At 58.6% G+C, this 18,882-nt stretch overlaps 7 protein-coding genes across 7 annotated transcripts; 4 read left to right on the top strand and 3 right to left on the bottom strand.

Annotated features, from left to right (window-relative positions):
• Nucleotides 1-650: 650 nt before the first annotated feature.
• BDZ90DRAFT_215478 (hypothetical protein) lies at nt 651-2,066 on the top strand (the record flags this gene model as incomplete). Its single annotated transcript, XM_025504232.1, has 3 exons — nt 651-764; nt 859-1,106; nt 1,193-2,066. The coding sequence occupies 3 exons, from the start codon at nt 651-653 to the stop codon at nt 2,064-2,066; spliced, it is 1,236 nt and encodes a 411-aa protein (XP_025364792.1).
• On the bottom strand, nt 2,054-5,407 carry BDZ90DRAFT_229204 (Adaptor protein complex AP-3 delta subunit). Its single transcript, XM_025504963.1, has 4 exons — nt 5,156-5,407; nt 4,919-5,083; nt 4,738-4,847; nt 2,054-4,646 (listed from the first exon to the last, which is right to left on the bottom strand). The coding sequence occupies exons 1-4, from the start codon at nt 5,312-5,314 to the stop codon at nt 2,198-2,200; spliced, it is 2,883 nt and encodes a 960-aa protein (XP_025364791.1). The 5' UTR covers nt 5,315-5,407; the 3' UTR covers nt 2,054-2,197.
• Nucleotides 5,408-5,518: 111 nt separating this feature from the next.
• Nucleotides 5,519-9,392, top strand: BDZ90DRAFT_6433 (hypothetical protein). The gene is made up of 2 exons (XM_025509745.1): nt 5,519-9,199; nt 9,269-9,392. The coding sequence occupies exon 1, from the start codon at nt 5,551-5,553 to the stop codon at nt 8,902-8,904; it is 3,354 nt and encodes a 1,117-aa protein (XP_025364790.1). The 5' UTR covers nt 5,519-5,550; the 3' UTR covers nt 8,905-9,199; nt 9,269-9,392.
• BDZ90DRAFT_6440 (hypothetical protein) lies at nt 9,023-12,414 on the top strand. The gene is made up of 6 exons (XM_025509746.1): nt 9,023-9,199; nt 9,269-9,337; nt 9,445-9,657; nt 9,733-9,975; nt 10,048-10,606; nt 10,684-12,414. The coding sequence occupies exons 1-6, from the start codon at nt 9,140-9,142 to the stop codon at nt 12,297-12,299; spliced, it is 2,760 nt and encodes a 919-aa protein (XP_025364789.1). The 5' UTR covers nt 9,023-9,139; the 3' UTR covers nt 12,300-12,414.
• BDZ90DRAFT_6429 (hypothetical protein) lies at nt 12,414-15,447 on the bottom strand. The gene has a single exon (XM_025509743.1). It carries the CDS (start codon nt 15,196-15,198, stop codon nt 12,529-12,531), a length of 2,670 nt encoding a protein of 889 aa, XP_025364788.1. The 5' UTR covers nt 15,199-15,447; the 3' UTR covers nt 12,414-12,528.
• A 250-nt stretch (nt 15,448-15,697) lies between these two features.
• BDZ90DRAFT_257268 (hypothetical protein) lies at nt 15,698-16,799 on the bottom strand (the record flags this gene model as incomplete). The annotated part of the gene is made up of 3 exons (XM_025507935.1): nt 15,698-15,943; nt 16,020-16,140; nt 16,213-16,799. The coding sequence occupies 3 exons, from the start codon at nt 16,797-16,799 to the stop codon at nt 15,698-15,700; spliced, it is 954 nt and encodes a 317-aa protein (XP_025364787.1).
• A 188-nt stretch (nt 16,800-16,987) lies between these two features.
• Nucleotides 16,988-18,837, top strand: BDZ90DRAFT_229201 (DEAD-domain-containing protein). The gene has a single exon (XM_025504962.1). The coding sequence runs from the start codon at nt 17,005-17,007 to the stop codon at nt 18,745-18,747; it is 1,743 nt and encodes a 580-aa protein (XP_025364786.1). The 5' UTR covers nt 16,988-17,004; the 3' UTR covers nt 18,748-18,837.
• Nucleotides 18,838-18,882: the final 45 nt, after the last annotated feature.

Here is an 18,882-nt window from a genome sequence, read left to right as displayed (position 1 = left end):
AAGGTCGAGTCTCGTGGCTTTTGCAATGCGGTCCCCCGCCCTGTCCGTCCGCTCGCTCCGCGTCCTGACCATGCATCTCGCAGTGCAGTGTCGCGGCTCGCGGCGCTCTCGCCGACCGGCCCTATGCGAGGGCAGGACACCAACCGCCTCACTATCGGTCCGCTACAGCCATTGCATTTCCAGGCCTGTGGCTTCCCCGCACGCACCAACCCACGCAGCAGCCTCGCGCTCAAAGCAAAGCGGCAGCAGCAAAGGCAAAGGCGGCTGCCGATCTCGTCTTGTCCAACAGGTCAAGAAGGAGTCAGAGGCAGCTCAGACCTCTTTCGCTCCTGTCTTTACCCTACCATCTCCATCCTGCCACACTTCTCCGTGCTACGACGACGTTGAAGATGCTGCGCTCCTCAACCACAGCATCCCGCGGCGCCCTCTCCGCCTGGCGATCAGCCAGCTCGCGAGCAGCCGCCCGTGCCCCTGCTCTGCTCTTGACTCGCAACACATCCTCATCTGCCCCCGTCTCCGAGCCAGCAAACGAGCATGTCTCACCTCGTCGTCGCCCCCCAACTCCCCCTTCGCGCCCAATGGCCGGCCACCTGCCCAACAAGCCCGGCTCTGCCTTCCTAAGTGACATCGACGACTGCTTCTTTAGCAATATGCGCGTGTGGAAGGACGCAGAGGGCAATGTCCTCGAGGCGATCCCCACTTTCAGGCTCATGGATGCCGATGGAGCGGCTATTGATGGCATGGCCGAGGAGTTGATTGGCGAGGTGGTGAGTACGAGCGCGGACCAAGCTCAAATAGTGGCCGAGCAAAACTGACACGATATGTTCCCGTCATTGCTCGCTGCTGCAGATTGACAAGGAGCGTGCCCTCAAGATGTACAAGACGATGTCCCTCCTGCCTCAGCTGGACCAGGTCTGCTACTCTGCGCAGAGGCAGGGTCGCGTCTCCTTCTGGATGACTTCCTACGGTGAAGAGGCAGCCATTGTCGGTGCGGCAGAGGCTCTCGCGACCGACGATGAGGTCTTCTCACAGTACAGAGAGATTGGCGTCCTCATGCACAGAGGACTCGGACTCGACACCTGTATGAACCAGGTCATGGGGACAACGTGAGTATACGGTCGAAGCGGCACAGAGCGCCATGGTCTTGGGGTGCAGAGCTCACGCATCCCACCCACCCCTTTTCACTGCGCAGACTGGACCAGGGCAAAGGACGTCAAATGCCCAACCACATTGGCTCCAGGGCTCTTCACTTCCACACTGTCGCCTCCCCCCTCGCGACCCAGATCCCGCACGCAGCAGGAGCAGCCTACGCTCTCAAGCGCACCGCGGGCCGCGAGAACAATGTAGCCGCGTGCTTCTTCGGTGAAGGCGCAGCGTCGGAGGGCGATTTCCATGCTGGATTGAACTTCGCCAGCACCCTCAACTGCCCTGTGCTCTGGTTGGCGAGGAACAACGGCTTCGCTATCTCGACTGCGAGCATCGACCAGTACAGAGGAGATGGACTTGCGGCTCGTGGGCCAGGCTATGGCACCCTCACCATCCGCGTGGACGGTAACGACGCCCTCGCGGTCCTGTACGCCGTGTCTGAAGCGAAGAGACGCTCCCTCGAAGCCTCTCGCCCCGTCTTCCTCGAGCTCATGACGTACCGCGTAGGCCATCACTCCACCTCCGACGACTCGGGCTCCTACAGGCCCAAGTCCTCCGTAGAAGAATGGACCCAAACAGACAACCCGATTCACCGCATGCGCAAGTACCTCATCTCTCGCGGCTGGTGGAGCGACGCTGAGGAGGCGGACCTCGTAAAGACGCACAGGAAGGACGTGCTCGCAGCGATGAACAAGGCGGAGAAGCGCCACAAGCCCCCCCTCTCGGTCCTGTTCGAGGACACCTGGGCAAACCCACCGCCAGCCCTGCAGGAGCAGAGGGCAGACTTGAAAAGGTTGTTGGAGAAGTATGGCGAGGACTACGAGCCGTGGAAGGAGGCTCTGAAGAAGGTCGATGGTGGGGCAAAGGGAATCGACTATGAGCCTAAGGATCAGGAGCTGTATGGGGGTGGGTGGCCTTGAGGCGAGAATATGACATTCGTGACGTGGTAGCATCGTCTGTACAGGGATTCGTCGCTGCTAGTGACTTGGCAATTCATTGGAAAAAACAATTGAGCATTACAGCGTCGCGTCGCCACCCTCTGTCGCCGAGTTCAGTCTATCATTACACCGGCCGCAGCCCTCTTCGACTTTTTCTTCGCTTTGCCGCCGTCCTTCTTCTTTACCATCGTTGGCGTCGGTGAGGGTGTCTCTGCGCCTCTGTCCACGTCCGCGGGCGTACCGACGCCAACGGCTTTGGAGGCTGATCCATTGGCAGGCTGCTGAAGAGTAGCAGCAGACGGAGGAGATTTCGCGGAAGAAGCCTTCTCTTTACGTCTTGATGCTGCACCATCCTTCTGATCGGGGCCGGCAACACCGGGCGGCATCTCCTCCACCTCCTGCAACAGGTCCTTCTCCCTGTCTCTCGTCCCCTTTCTCTTCTTACTGCCATCGCTCTTGCTCTCCGCCTCGCCATTGCGCGCTCCTCCCGCCGATGATGATTCAGCCAGGCCGGGTAGGTCAGAGAGGGACAGGCGGACGATGGGTACATCTTCTAGGTCGTCGTCGACTAGCTTTGGGCTCGATGACGAGGCCTTGCTTTTGCCCTCGCTAATGTTACGGTCGATTTCATCACGCTTGCTCTTCTTGGTCTTCTTACTGCCACTCGGGGCAGCCAGCTTCGACGAAGAAGGCTCAGCCCCTGTTGCCTTTTCCTTGTCCTTCTTGGCCGGTGGCTCCGGCATCACGACGCTCCATTCCCCACCCAGGCTCGTTCGCAGATCCAAGTGTGGTGGCGGCGGCACCTTCTTCTGTGCCTGAGCAGCGACGGGGCCCATTGGCGCGGGCGTGAAGAGAGGGGAGAGAAGGTGCAGCGATTTTGGCCCTCTCGGCTGGGATGAGAGGGATGTCGAGGAGGAAGACGCCGTGAGGTTCAGAGCGGTCGACTCGCCCCAACTTGCTGTGCTCTCATCGGTTGGAGGTGGCGCAAGAGGCGTAGCGGACGACTGCGCTGCTTGTTTCTTTGCCCTTTCCTCACCTACTGGCTTGGAAGCCGCTGCAGCCCTTTGTGCCCCTTCCAGATCCTTAAGCACGAACTCAAAGAGGTGTGCATACTCTCTCGCCCTCTCTGCGACCTCGCAGTGCGGTTGGTCAACGAAGAGGTTGAGCCTCTCGGAGAGAAGGGCGGCAACGTTGCTGACCTCCTCGAGGCGAGTGTCATCCCAATCGCTGCCATTGGACCCCGCACCGGTGGAGAGAGAAGCAGCCCAGTGCGCGAAAAGTTTGACGGCGCCGTGAATGCATACGGACATTGTCGATACCCTGATATCTGACTGGTCGTCGTCATTGCCGTCTCCTGCACCACCGGGAAGTAGGCCCGTGGGGAGAAGGAGATCGACTGCAATGCGCGGGTTGAGGACGTGCTCGTGGTACTCTCCACAGATCCACGCCGCAGCAGCGAGGGCATGCAGCTGCTCGATCCCCTGTCCACCGATACTCCAAGACGCATCGCCAAGAAGCTTCTCCATCGCCTCAACTGCGAATGGCCTGACTGCCCTCACACGCAAGGTGACGTCGATCAACTGTCCCCTGACCAGATCTGCAACCCCCTCTTGGGTACGCAGCAATGGCAGTAAGACGTCGCCGACGTACCACTCGAAGTCGTCAATGTGCGCGTATGTGTTTGATGAGCCCATGAGGAGGATGCGCCGCGCGATCTCTTGGCGGTAACTTGTTGAGACGAGAGATGAAGGTGTGGTTGCTTGAGGGCCATTGACTGAGGGACCGCTGGAGAGGGCCTTGCGCAAGGCAGCCGCTGCTCCTCCTTCTGCTGCGGTACCCCTCTTCTGCTTCTTCGTGTCAGGCTCCTCCAGATGCGCCATCAACCTCTCAACGATCCCTCTCAAAGTCTCCCTGCTCGCCATCCCCGCGGCCAAGTCGAGAGCCCTCATCCTGATACTCAAATCTTCGTCCTCCATTGAACCCAAGATCGCCTCATGATACCGCCCTACCAGATGCGGATGCGTAGGTAAGATCCTCACGAGAGAGAGCAACGCCACGTACTTGAGGTTGCGATCCTCCTCATCTTCCAAGAAGGCCGCCAATTTATCCACGCAGCTTTCTGCCAGCTCGTCCGAGCTGCCGCTGCCGTCATCTAGGGCGAGCATCTCCCCAGATATGACGGAGTTGATACATTCGTACAGCAGGGAGAGAGCCGGCGTGGTCGAGATGATGGATTTAATAGGCGGGAGGAGCTTGCGAACCAGCCTGGGCTCATGCGGGCTCAAGTACCCAAAAAGTTTGACGAGCTTGATGAGCATCCAATTGTTCGTCGAGTTTGTGAGCAGGCCGAACAATTGCGGTGAGAGAGCCAAAAATTTCTTGGGGTAACGGCGTCCAAGCTCGCAGACGACATTTACCGTGGCGGAGACGACAGAGGGGTCGGCGTCGTCTAGCTTTTCTTGAAGGCGATGCCAGCCTTGGTCTAAGGCGGGAGGATAGTGGGCGATCAGAGAGTGGAAGACAAGGATAGTGCGTTTCCGTATCGATGGCTTGCTGTGATTCCTGTTGGGGAGCGATGCCGAGGAGAGGGATGAGAGGCGAGGAGGTCAGCTTTGGCCGTTCTCTGACTGCCGCATGACATCGTGATACAGACATCATACCGATGATATCTGGGGCGAGATGCTGGGCAAGGTCCGGCGTGACGATACGAGATAGTCCGTTAACTGCTACCGCTACCTCAAGCGGGTTGGAAGAGTGAAGGTCCTGGCAAGGAAAGGGAAGCGGCGATCAGCGTGAGGTCTGCAACGGACCTGTGTATATGCGCCTGCGCTGACCTTCTTGACGAGGTTTGTAGCCAGAATGAGCACGTCGGTGTCCTGATTGAATGTCTGCGCAGCAGCGAGATATCCTACTTGCTTGATGTGGTACTGCGAGGCTGCCATGACCTCGAGAATAGGGAAGGACGCATACGAGGCTGGAGGGTACCCTAGCATTTGCAGCTGCGAGGGCGAGATCGCGACAAAATGTCAGACGCCGTATACAAATGTCTAGTATAAGCCCTCGTCACTCACGTAGGTCAGCTTGAGCACTGCCTCGGCCTTGACCTGCACGTCGCCCGACCTGACCTCATGTCTGATCTCATCCTGAATGGTCGCGACGAAGGCGACCTCATCTGCGCCGCGATGAGATCGCAGGCCCTTGATGAGCGACTCGAGGGTGCGCTCGAACATGGCAACGATCCGTTGGCGAATGTGACGCCCCTAGTCAATGCTTTTGTGGTGCCATGCGCAGAACAAGGATGCTACGTCAGGAGGTGATGGTGTTGGATCGGAAGAGAGAGAAGTCGCCAAGTCGCCAAATCCGTGGGCCTCTGTCCGCCGCCGCCCGGACCACCGCCAGACTGACTGGCCCTCGTATGGATTGATTCCTCCTCACTTCGTCGTTCCCCAACTGACCTCGCCCTCTCATGGCGTCCCTCTCGCCCAAGTCGGAGCGCCGGTCGAGCGTTCTACTTGGTCGAAGAACGTCTGCCAGCCATCGAAGAGGAGCAGCTTCGATAGCGGCTCCATCGAATCAAGGCGGAACCCTCCAATCTCTCATCAGGCAGGCGGCCGCCAGTCACCTCGATGACGATTCCACCGTCCAAGACAGCAAGGCCCTCATTGCCCAAACGCTCGCAGACCTGGACAATCCGGCATCCTCAGCATCAGCATTCCTTGCCTCTCTCACAACGCAAACGCTCAAGAGCCTTGAATCTCAGCCGCAATTTCTAGCTTCAACATCAAAGACATTAGACGACCAGCTTTCAGCCCTTTGCCAGCGACATGTTGGCCCCCTTTCTCACGTCCATCAATCAAATTCTGCCCTTCCAGCGGCAGTTGAGTCGGTGCAGGGCGATATTCGCGGCCTGGTAGATACGAACCTCCCTCAGCTGGCAATAGTGGCCCGCAACTTTCCCTCCCTTACCCGCGAACCGCTCGCAGCGAGGGAGAGGGCCAATGAGCTCCTCGAAGCACATGCCTCCAATCTGCCCGATTTGCTGGATATTCCTGACCTCATCACCACCTGCATACGAAATGGAAACCATCGCGAGGCTATCGAGCTCGCGGCTTACATAGCCAAGCTGGCCAGACCGGACTCCCCGCTGGGTGGGGGCCCCATCTTGCAGTCGTTGAGGGCACGAAGCTGGGTTAGCTTACAAGAGCTGAGAGACCAGCTCTTGGAAGGGCTGCAGAGTCGAAACTTGGCATTAAGCGCGGCGAGACGGTGCATGACAAGCTTGCGCGGTCTCAAGGAACTGGACGAGGCGCCGGGTGTGGGTCACGCCTCCTCGAGCAAGCCCACCCCGCAGCATCAGCAGCTTGCCCTTACCGAGCCACAGCTCTGCCTCGCATTTCTCCGGGCACGGGCTACCCTACTCCGATCTCTCCTCTCCGCCCCTCACTCCTTCAGCAAGTCTATCTCCACCTCGCACAACCCAGCGACGGCCCACCTTTCAGCCTACATCGACGTCTGGCGACAAGGGGTCTCTGATACCTGCGCGATGGCCCAGTCTCTCTTTCCTGACTTGAACGAGATGCCGCAGCTTCTCTCCCCGTTTCTCAGGCGGCACACGAGGATGCTGGAGGGAGAGGTGGGAAGGGCGGTCTACAAGCTTGTGGGGCAGGTCAGGGAGGGAGCGAGTTCAGGAACGTCAACGCGGGAAGTCACACGCTTGACGGACGATTTGGTCTCAAGTCTCATGGCGCTCCACTCTCAGCTCTCCTACGCGGCTGCGGCTCTCGCCAGACTCGGAGGGGATGTGGCGCCTCTTTTGGCTCTGACGGCGGGCAAGGCATTGCAGGAAGCAGCATTGGAGATCGTGCGGGTTCCAGCGCAAAGGGCAAGCCGTAATTTTGTCGAGTGCATCCCGTCTGCGCCGGGTCAGGCACCCTCAAGCTGGCTGACCCAAATCAGAGATGTGGGCAAGCTCAGCGCAAGCGACGCACTCAGCATGGAGACGGTCCCGTACTTCGCCTCCCTCGCAAGGCTATTCAATGATGTTCTCATTGGGCTGAACTGCTTACGGTCCTTCGCCCCCGTTGAGATCAGACGGGATGCAATGCAAGCGCTGGACCATGCTCTACTCGAAACGATCACGCAGCTCGGGCACTACTGCGCCAGGTTGCCTGAGCAGCTCTGGGAGGAGAAGGATAGCAATCGCCTTGTATTGCCCACTCTCACTAGGTCTGAGCAAGATGCGGAAAACGACGAGGAGGACCGCCAAGAAGTTGATTTTGTCGCTAGCTCGGCACATCGCCATACACAAGCGGAGCGCCTCCTTGCCGCCTCTGCACTCGAGCTTCTCCTCGACTTCGTGGCCCCAGCATTGCGCAGCGCTCTCTGGCGGGACGTTTTTGGCTGCTCGGAGTCGTCACTACCGCTTCTGGGCGCCCAGGACAAGAGACAGGAGGAGCACATCACCTCTGCAAGGCAGTGGGCCTCTGAGGCTCATTCGGCGTGGGATGAGGGTGAGGAGGCCAGGAGGGTTGAGCTGCAGGAGCACAGAAGACGTAGAATTGAAGAGAAGGCGGAGAGGGAGAAGGCGGCCGCACAAAGACGGGCCCAAGAGGCAGAGGCGGCGGCTGCGGCCGCGGCGGAGGAGCAGAGAAGAAAGGAGGCCGAAGAGGAGGCAGAACGCACTAGAAAACAGGCTGCTGCGGAGGAGGAAGAGCGGCGGAGAAAAGCAGCGGCGGCGGAGGCGGAAGCGGAAGAGGCTCGACGGCGCGCTGAAGCTGAGGCTGCTGCAAAGAGAAAGAGGGACGACGAGGAGGCAAAGAGAAAAGAAGAGCAGGAGCGCGCTAGGATGGCTAGAGCTGAGGCTGAGGCGGCTGCCGCGGCTGCTGCTGCTGAGGCGAAGAGGAAGGCAGAGGAGGAGGCTGCCCGGGCCAAGGCCGCCGCTGAGAAGGAAGCGCAAACAAAGAAGGACCGAGAGGAGGAAGAGTCTAGAGCTAAGGCAGCAGCCGAAGCCAAAGTCAAGGAGGAGCAAGAGATCAATGCCAAGGCGCAGGTGGAGCAAGAAGCTCGAGCCAGGGAACAGGAAGCTCGAAAGAGGGTAGAGGCTGACGCAAAAGCCGAGGGAGAGACAGATACCAAAGCTCAATCAGCGGCAAACAGCGCTCCTCACACTGCTCCAGAATCCTCTGCATCCACCGTTCATCTGACGGCCGCCACTCCTTCGCCCTCTACTGCCGCTCAAGAGCTCCCAGCAAATCCAACAGCTGCGACCGGTCCGCCGAAGAAGTTGACGCTGGCAGAGAAGCTAAAGGCCAAACGTGAGGAGAGGGAAAGACAGGCCGTCGCAGCCGCAGCCGCAAATCCGGCGGCGCCCGCGCCCTCAGGAGCGACGAAGGAAGAAGACACTTCGGCCGCGACGACTGCAGAGCCATCAGTACCATCAGTAGATGAAGTTGCGTCTGCGCCCATCGCGTCGACTGCTGAGTCTGGTACCCAAGACGAGCCTGCTGAAAGCCAAGACAGCAAACCTTCAATTCCTGCCGCTGTCGTGGAAGAAGCGAAGGACGCAGCAGAAGCATCGTCACTCGATGACCATGAATCAGCCATCCAAGCTGCACCGCCATCGAGCTCGACCATGGCTAATGTCGATGGCAGTAACTCCGTCAGCGCAGAAGCAAGCGCGCGCAACAGCGGCGAAGAGTCTGAAGGGGAGGCAGCGGACGCATCGGGAGGGGGGGTAGGCAATGGTGAGACCGCCCAGGGTGATGATGCGAAGAGCGTCTCGCAGAAGAAGAAGAAAAAGAAGAAGGGAAAAAAGAAGTAAAGTAGAATGGCTCGAGGTAATGCAATGTCGAGCAAGATCATGCGCTCATGACTCCCAGGAACACGACCAACTTGCGGTGCGGCCTTTCATTGCTGCGTGAGGGCAATCAGTGCGCGCTCTTCACCGGGCTCTGCATCGCCTCTATCTTATTCGAATTGTTCAGCCATGTTATCCTCTTCTTCACCTTGCTCTCCATCCTCTCAATTTCTTCGCTCCGAGTAGTGTAGAGTGGATAATGCCTGCCCTCACGCGGGCGTCTCAGCATCGCCAATGCGAGGACGCCGCCCATTCGCAGGTGAGTAGGCGCGCATATAGCCTCACGTGGTTTGTCTTCGAGCTCATCATCTTCTCCTCGCACGCTCAGGCGATGCCCACTTTTACCACCAGCAACAAGCCGAACAAAGGTGCCACTATGATCGTACGAGGCAATCAGGTGAGCAGTCGGGCTCCTTTTGAGCATTTCTCGCTACGCGCGTGACCTCACCACCCGCATATATGCGCCACTTGTCGCTTTGGATCCCCTGTCTCTCGCTCAAACAGGCTATGCTTACTCGCAGCCCAGCTACGAAGCACGACCCACCCGTCACTCAACATGCTCAACTCACCGTCGTGCCCTCAATGGTGGCTACAGTCAGCGACTTCATCACGCATGCGATCGGCGCCATCCTCTTCGCACGCAAGATCTATCCGCAGGCTGTGTATACGCCGACTCGGATCGCCTGTCAGAGGAGGGGCAAGGAGTATTCGATGATGGTGAGGACGGCTTTTACAAACGCAACTCTGTTCAGTGCTGCCGCCGCTGACTTGTGCATCACCGGTCTGTCACAGGGACATCGTCTCGCAGGTCCCACAGAAGATGCCAACATCTGTGCTACGCTCGCTCAGATCGAAGCCGCCCTTGAAGCCCTACATCGGGGTTATCTTCACACGATCAGCCTGGGGTTCCCCATCAGCAGGCATGCGATCAGCGCTGAAGGGGCCGTCCCACTCCTCGAGTACTGGCGGTACGAGTTTGATTATGCTGTTGATAAAGGGCCAGCGAGGGGTCAAGCGACGATGTCAAGCATATACGTGAGTGAACAGGACCAACGATGCCGCTCGCTGGCTCTCAACACCATCATCGCCTCCTACTGTTGCCCACAGGACCTCCTCCAAACGCAACAGCTCACCCTCGCACACCAGCCCAGCATGCCATCTGGCTTCTACCTCCAGCTCAAAGCCAGCCTCAGCCATCGCGCACCACCCGACTATATGCCCTCAGGCTTCTTCGCCCCTGAATCAGCAGGGCATCGCTGGGTTCTTGAGTCTTCCCCCGACGCATGCGAGACACCCACTTTCCAATCGTACAAGGACGCTGGCATGGAAGGTTATCGTGCTAGCTTCACAATGGCGAGGAGCAGGACAAATGCATATGTGCACCCAAAGCTGCGCCTTGAGCAGATGAAGGGCGGCGAGAGACTGCTTTTCGATGTCAACACTGCATTTGAGCAGCAGAGTGCGCCATCCGACAAGCTTGGAATGAGTACGCTGCTCGGTGCTGGCGTGAGCGGCGGAGGGAGCAGCGATAGCGTTGTGAGCCCTTGCGCGCTGATTAGGGCGGACACTCGCAGTGAAGAGCCCGTGCCTGCTCACGTATTGATGGAATGGGAGAAGAAGCGGCCGAAGGATGTTCGTGGGGAGGACTTGGCGACAAGCAAGCCATGTAAGTCACATTTGTGCGCAATCCACAGGAGATTCGAGATGGCTCACACGCTCGCTTCGTCGGCACTCGCTCCACAGCCGAGATCTTCAAGGCTCCACGTCCCAGACCACTTGGTGCCACCACTGCTTCGATCAATGAAAAGCTCGCGCAACATATGGACAGTCGACCGCTACAGCCTGGCCAAGCTTCGCAGCGTGAGCGAGCACCGCAGCTTGGTGCCGTGCCGTCGACTTCGACTCGAGCACGTCAGGCAACGAAAGCATCTTCACCTCAGGCGTCACCGTCGCCCATCACTGTGCAGTGCGACTGCAATCTACAGGGAAGCGACGAGGATCTCACGCCCTGCGAGGATTGCGGCCACTGGCTCCATCTGGCCTGCTACGGCCACGCCCACCACTTCAATTTAGACGATGATCTCGGCGGGCTGGCATCTTCGCACCCTTCTCTGAAGGTGACCTGCTGGTCATGCACCCTTGCACGCCATCGCCGTACTGGAGCTGACGATGACGCAACGGAAGACGAACGCTACTTCGCCCTGTGCCACCTCTCGCAAGTTCGGCGCGCGATTTTCAAGCTACTACAGTACGGCACCTGGCCTGCAGGTGGGATCGAGAGATTTGCAAAACTCATTGGCGCCGCCAACGAAAATGGCAGCTCCACCTCGTCTCAGCAGCCCTCTCAGCAGCAGAACGAGGCAAAAGCGGTCGCTCAGGGGCTGCGTGAACGCCTGCTGGAGGAGGGCTTTCTTGAGCAACGCGGCCGAGCAGGGGTGATGAGGATTTGTGAAGATCAAGGGGTGATGGCGAGGGTGAGAGAGCGATACTTTACGGCTGGCGGCGGGATCGAATTAGAGGTTCTGAGCGAGGGTTGGACGCCTGGTGGCGAGCAGAGAAAGAGACAGGCTCGGGGCAGGGAACAGGCAATCGCAGCGCAGGGCGGCAATGAAAGGGCCGTTGAGGAGCTTTACTCCGCATCGATGCCCGCAAGTCAACGCGACAGAAGCATCGATCGCCCATCCCCTTTTGGCGGACACGCCTCGCAAGTCTCCCGCCATGCCGACGACTCCCAACAGCACCACTTCGCCTCGCAGGCTGTCTCACCTCTCGACAGCCAGGCAAGCCAAGCATCCCTTTTTCTGCCTTTCGATGATGGGCAAAAGAATCAAGATGGCTACGACGCGCTCCACACTCCCCTACCTGAATTTCCTTCGCCTTCCAAAGCGGGTGAGAGCGGGTTGGGCACTTCTCATGGCGTAGGCGGAGTTCTCGCAGACCATTGTTCGCAACCGGGTGAAAAATCAGCGTCATCCATGACCCCTCGAATCACCTCGAGCTTTGACCCTACCCTAGCCGCCGCTGCAGCCACTCCTCCTCCCTTGGCTTCCCGCGTCAACCCCGACCTCGCTGTTACAACACCTTCCCCGGCAGCTCCCCGCATCACCTCGCGTTTCCTCCCTCGCGGGCGAAGTGGACGAGCGGCGAGCACGTATGGAGGGAAGAGGCTGAGGAGCCTGCGAGGTGCTCAGCCTGAAGAGGAGATTGAGAAGGAAGACGCAACGAGGTTCAGTCCGAAGCAAGAACGCCCTCCCTCGTCGAAGCGGAGGGAGCAGCCGCAGCCCCGGCAGCAACAACCGCGGAAGAAGGCTCGCCAGTCTGCTCGACTGCCCTCTGCGCGCAGGCTGGGTGAAGAGTAAGGAAGGTCGAATCGATCAATTGAGGGGCATTACAGCGAAGAAGAAGGACGAGGGACGCGAGAAAGAAGATAGCCAATGACGAGATGCGAGAATGGGAAGGGACGGAGGGAGAAGTAGACTGATCTCTGTCCATCGTCCGTAGAAAGAGTTCAAGAGGTGGTAATACAAGACGTAGTGAAGCCGAAAGTTATGTGCAAACACGAGCCTATTTCTCCTTCAGAGCTCTTCTCTACACGACGTGCGCAGGCGCGTGCGCCTGCTGACCTTGCTGAGCAGCGTCCTGCTGCCCTCCCTGTAAGAAGGCGCACAACTCCTCCCAGCTGGGCTCGTTCAAGCTGCCGCCTCCCTGCGCAAAGACGGGGCTGACTGCCTGGTCTGTGGGGAGGAGATCGATCCATTGTGCCAGGTAGGACATGTCCCCGGCCGAGGTGGGTGGGTTGTTGTGAGCCGCCAGATGGGCAGGCGTGGGCGCGTGAGGGTGGTATTGAAGCTGAGCTGCGTGCTGGTGGTGAGGATGGGGCAGATGCGGAGCGAAGGCTTGCTGCGGCTGCTGCTGAGGTGGGAGAGGAGGATTATACGGATGCGTGGGTGCGTTCTGCGGTCGAAGATTGGGGTAAAGGTCCAGCGAGCTTGCTGCCCCATTCCCATGAGCTGCAATGAATTGGTTCGCGGCGCCAAAGGACTGTTGAGTCCCCTGCTGCTGTTCTCGATGATGAGCCGCAAAGAATTTCGTGCCCTTGTCCATCATCATTGGCGACCAGGCCCCTCCGTTGGAGGAGGGAAGACTGGTGCCCATCTCTGCAAGAGCGCTCGTAGCCGCCGTGCTACCCATGCTACCCGCGTGGATGCTCGACTCTGATGGGCGGTGGTGCAGCGAGGAAGGAGGGGAGGAAGCACTCTCCGCCGTCGGACTCGAGGTCGACGTAACCCCACTCGGCGGTGAGGAGGAGGAGCTCGAATCCGCGAGAGCCACACTTGGCCCAGTCCCACTGACCCCTGCTTGCCCATTGGCAGACATCGCTGCGCCGCTCGCAATCTTTCTCTTTCCCCTCCACGCATTCTCCTCCATGCCCAATAGGCCTTCGATACGATCCAAATCCCCATCCATCAACCTCGTGGCCTCACGCGTCTTCCTGATCGCTTCTCTAATCTTGCCCAGCTGCATCTGTCTGAACAAGCTCATCTGGCTGGTACGATGCTTCTGAATCAGGTCGACACAGAGGACCGTAATGGCCCGCAGAACGCCGGTCACGTTGATGCGGAGGGAGTCGATGATGTGGCAGCGGAGCCGAATCTTGTCCTGTATGTCGAGGATGTGCGAGGCAAGGGCAGCCATGACGGGCGGGATGGGCGAGTCGAGCCTATATTCGTGAAGTTGGAGGTAGGCGTGGAAGAGCTCGTGGTGCAGGAGCCACCTTTCAGTCTCCGTACGCTGCACCGCCCTTACACTAGCCACGCTGTCGAAATCGGATTCGACAAATGCTGCTCCCAAGCCGAACTGCTCGGGAAGGGACTCGGCGTATGCATCAAATGCGTCTGATACCAGATCCGTGTAAGACTTGTCCTCTTGACCGGCGACGCTGCCGTCGAGATTGCGCTGGTTGCGGAGGTCGACCATTTGACGCACGAGGGAGGCGAGACTGATGAAAGGGAGAGAGACCGCTACAGGCGACCAAATTGCTGCTGTAGACTCGGGCGCTTTGCCCTCTGCTAGCTCCTCGTCCGTGATGACCATAGGGAGGCGGGTAGTGAAGTGGTTCGGATGAACCGAGTATGTCGAGCGGGTGAGGGCTGTGAGCCAGTCACGGGAGACAAGATACCACCAGAGACGGACCATCATTTCCTTTTCGACGGGCGTGGTGCCATACGGTAGAGTCGAGCTTGAGGGTGAAGAAGGGTCGGCCTCCTTGTAGGCAGACATGTGGTGCATATTGAGTCTCTGCGAACCTCGAATGGCATGATCGAAGATGTGCTCCTTGAATGCGTCCTCATCCAGGTCGTACATGAGACAAAGGACAATGGTCTGCAGTCCCTCGAGGGTAGCGGTAGGCGAGGACAAGCGAGCCGTGATGATCTGCCTAGCCATATCATGCAGCGCAATCTGCCTGTCGTTGGGCGCATACTCGGGGCCCATCTCGCTGACCAAGCTATAGAGGTAGCCGTAAGGCCCCGCGCGAGGAGTGTACTGAATACTGACGGCGATAGCCATCAAGACGAGGGAGAGCTGGTCCACTGTGAGTTCAGGCGCCCACTCGTCGGAGAAGACTTGGCGGAACGTCTTCTTGAGAGTGGGCAGGTGGATGCAGCTGTGCATTACGGCTTGACAGCGGTAGTGGAAGACGAAGCTGAGAAGTCGCCCGCAGGACCGCGGGCTGCCGAGTACTTTGCGGGCTAGGTGAATCTGCTGCATTGTTACTAGGCAGCCACGCAGGCGAGCGGGAGCCATCTCGTAGACGTCGTCGTGACGAGGTCCTCTTGGCTCTTGCTGCGCTGAGGAGGACGGTGCAGCGGGCCCTCCGATGAGGCCTGTGACCTTTGCCGAAGAGGAAGGCGTAGGGACAGACTCGACGGTGGATGCGGAGCCAATCATGCCCAGCGTCTTCCTTAGGGGCTGGGTATTGAAGTGCGAATGATCCTGCGCTAGAGGCGCCATGACCCTGTCAGAAGCCATTGATGGGCGAGAAGGGGAACCAACATTGATTTCATCGATGGTTGCGCCTCGGCCTTCTCGACCTGCATCGCTTGCCCTCTTGATCGCATCAGAGCGACGAGGTCGCTCCTTTCTGAGCGCCCGCTGACAGGTCGCTGCGACGCCCTTGTCGTAGCAATTGGAGCAAGGAGATTGGCCGTCGCAGCGTAGTTTCTTGCTGCGACAGCGGATGCAGCTGTGATTGAGCATGGCGGATGTCAAAGCGAGGAGAAGATGGAGGATTGGACTTGTCGGACAATGCAGCGATGCAAATTATCGAAAGGAGCTCAAGGATTTACGCGCCGAGGACAAGACAGCCCGTGATCATTGCCTGTTCGGCCCTGGTAATCCGGCGTCGGCGTAGCGTGGAGTTACGTCGCTCGCGCTTCTTCGAGGCTAATAAAGCTTCGGCGAGTGCAGGTGGGATGGAATGGCGAGGACGGCAATGGTAAGAATGGCAAGACAGTCTTGTAGCGGCAAAGGCGAATCGCTAAGTCGTGCCTGCTTTCCCGGGCCGCCGCACCAGAGCCGGGAAACAAGAGAGATGCGGAACTCGAGACGCAAGTCTCTCGGCATCCGAGGGAAGCAGATGGTTGCCACGTGGTCGTCGAGTCTCACCACCCTCTTGCTCGCGCTGTACTCTACGCGTTTGGTAGTAGTCTGCGAGCACGGTTTCAACTATTCTATGATTGCATCTTTGAGAGCATTTTCAGCTACTCTTGACGCTCTTCCTTGACCCACTCGCAGCCCCTACGCCTTCCAACGCCCCTGCCACGACGGAGCCTGCAGCAACGGCGCTTCCTGCAAGGAAGAAGGGCAGCATCCTGAACAATGTGAAGTCTCCGCGGTAGTAGCGGAAACCGATCGTCTCGAGGAAGAGGAGCGAGGCGAGGAGCAGACAGACGGAGGGCTTGGGTGAGGTGTTGAGCTTGACTGAGCCGAGCAGAGGGGTGAGCTGTGAGTGAGGGAGGGAGGCGTGGTCAGCTTTGGATGCCGGTGAAGACTGGGAATGAATGGATGCGCCTGCTCACCAAACCTAAGAGTACCAGCCAAGGGACGGTTACGATGACTGCGAGGACAACGAGCGATTTCGTCTTGCCTGGCATGCCCTCGGTCACTTCCTTGCGGAAGGTGTGACGTCGCTCGGGCCACCTGAAAACGCAGCGACGTGGGAGATTAGCACTCTTTCTAGCCATGTACTGTACCTCGAGAAGATCTGCTCACGGATAGAAGCCCATTTCCCTCGCCTTGTATTCTCTCGTCGACGAAACACCAGCAGAAGATGCGTCGAGGGTGAGAGTGGGGATCGTCAGGTCACCCAACTCGAGTGAGAGAGGCTTGGTCGATGCCCCTGCAATGAGCAGGCGCAGAGTGTATGCAGCGTCGAGGGTTGCGAGGGCTTCAACAGGCAGCCGATCGACTCTCTGACTCCAGGTGACTTTGCCATTGCCCTTGTTGATGTTGGGCACAAAACTGGCCGCCTTGGAGGAATCGCTCTTGGAGAGGAGCTGCAGCACAATCTGGCTGGGGATCGATGATGATGATGACGACGAGGAGGACTCATCGCCATCATCGCTACTCCCTCCTGTAGGTACAGTGAAGGAGAGGCGAATGATCTCATCCGAGTCGACCTTTGTAGGCAGAGAAGCTATGCCGGCTTGAGGAGTGAAGGGCTCTGACAAACGGGAAGAGCCATCGACGGTGGAGAGGGCGAATTTACCCGCCGTAAAGGGCGCAGCAGCAGCTGCGGTTGTGCTGGCAAGGGTAGCAATGGCAGTCAAGGCGACTGCTGAGGCTGCAAAGAGTCTCATGCTGCGAAGCTGGGTGATGGTGTTGACCAAGAAGGAGGCAGTCGACCCTCGACCGTCGTCGACGTGGTCCAAGCGTCCGTTGAGGTGCTGGCCTGCCGCTTGCCGCGCTTCCACTCGACATCGGACGACTCGAGGGCTCAATTTCAGATTTCAACCTGGCTGCAAGGCGCGCTGCTTCCGTCTCTTCCCACCCAAGTCAATCATCATGGCCACCACAAATGACTCAGCCTCAGCGCAGGCAGGTCCATCCAAGCTAAAGGCAGACAAGCCTGCCGCATCTTTCAAAGACCTGTCCATCTCTCCACCCTTGCTTCGCGCCCTCTCCCATCTTTCCATCACCGTCCCTACGCCCATCCAATCCAAGACGATCCCTACCATCTTGTCAGGTAGCGACCTCATTGGTGGCTCCCCGACGGGAACTGGTAAAACACTTTGCTTCGCTCTCCCTATCCTCCACTCCCTACTCCGCGATCCCGTCGGAGGTCACTCGGTCGTTCTGACCCCGACACGAGAGTTGGCCGTTCAACTGCACGAAGCTTTCCTTGCCCTGGCGCAGGGAGCCAAGATGGGAATCAAGTGTAGCTTGGTACTCGGTGGCATGGACATGATGAAGCAGGCGACGGAGCTGGCAAGAGGACGACCGCATGTCGTCGTTGCTACACCGGGAAGGCTATGGGATCTGCTTGTGAGCGGTGGAAATCAAGAATGGGGACTCGAGCGTTGCAAGTTCCTTGTCCTCGATGAAGCCGATAGGTTGCTCACCCCAACGTTTGCTGAAGCACTTGGATCTATCATGGAGCATTTGCCACCACCGGAGCGTAGACAGACTCTCCTCTTTTCGGCCACTCTCACCGAGGAAATCGAGGCATTGGCACAGAAGCGCCTGGGCGAGGCCGAGGCAGGCAAGGGAAGGAAGATCAAGGTAGAAAGGATAGAGATGGATTCCACCACGCCGGAGAAGCTGAGGCAAAGGTACATCTTTGTACCTTCCCATGTTAGGGAGGTGTACCTCTACCATTTGTTGACACACCCGCCTACAGATCCAAGGGCACATAAGAGGCGAAGGAGGAACTCACTTAGCCTCAGCCCAGAGGAGAGCGATGACGAGGAGGATGAGGACAGGGGCGAAATTGTGGCAGATGAGCAGGACCAAGACGAGGACGAGACCTCTTCCTCTGGTTCTGCATCAGGAGAGGACAGCGACGAGGAGGACGATGATGATGCCTCAGTCGCGGACTCAGAAGACTCAACAGTCGACCTCAACTTTTCAGACGACGACGACGCCGAAACAGACTACGAGCGGCATTACATCTCACCAAGCGGACATCGCCTCCTCCGCCAGCTTCCTATCCCAACAATCATCTTCGTCTCCCGTTGTCGAACCGCAGAGCTGCTGTGCCGTTTGCTCCGGGAGATGGCCATCCCCTGTCTCTCTCTACACTCCCAGCTCTCTCAGCCTTTGAGGCTGGAAAACCTGCAGAAGTTCAGAGGAGCTCCCAACAAGTGGGTCTTGGTGGCTACGGATGTCGCTTCGCGTGGACTGGACGTGCCCGAGGTAGGCATGGTAGTCAACTACGATCTGCCCGCCGCATGGGAGGACTATCTTCACCGAGTGGGTCGAACTGCTCGTGCCGGACGCTCAGGTTGGGCCGTGAGCTTCGTCGGGGAACGAGATGTGGACGTGTTCCAAGGCATTGAGGCGCGCCTGCGAGTCAAGGGCAAGAAAGAGGGCCAGTACAAGATGAAAGAGCTACCCATGCCTGAGGAGCGCGTACTGGAGAAGCTGAACAGAGTTGCGACTGCAAAGCGGGTCGCCGGGATGGAGTTGGCCGATGGTGGCTTCGGGGAGAGGGAGCAGCGCAACAAGGAGAAGGGAGAGAAGAGGCGAGGGAAGGCAGGTGAGGATGGGGAGACGAAGAAGAGAAAGAAGAGGAAAGAGGCGGTTTAGAAGGCGCTGACAGTGACGGCGCTGATGCGGGACGCAAAGCATTTCCAATACCCAGCAGTGTATCATTCGTTTCCTCGTTCGAGCGTGAACAGCGCTATGATTGATACCGTTTCTGTCGATCGAGTCGCATCTTAG

Source organism: Jaminaea rosea, assembly GCF_003144245.1.
Source record: "Jaminaea rosea strain MCA 5214 unplaced genomic scaffold BDZ90scaffold_1, whole genome shotgun sequence".
Lineage (NCBI taxonomy): Eukaryota > Fungi > Basidiomycota > Exobasidiomycetes > Microstromatales > Jaminaea > Jaminaea rosea.
The sequence above is the reverse complement of the archived record's forward strand: the minus strand, read 5'-3'. Positions and strand labels throughout refer to the sequence as shown.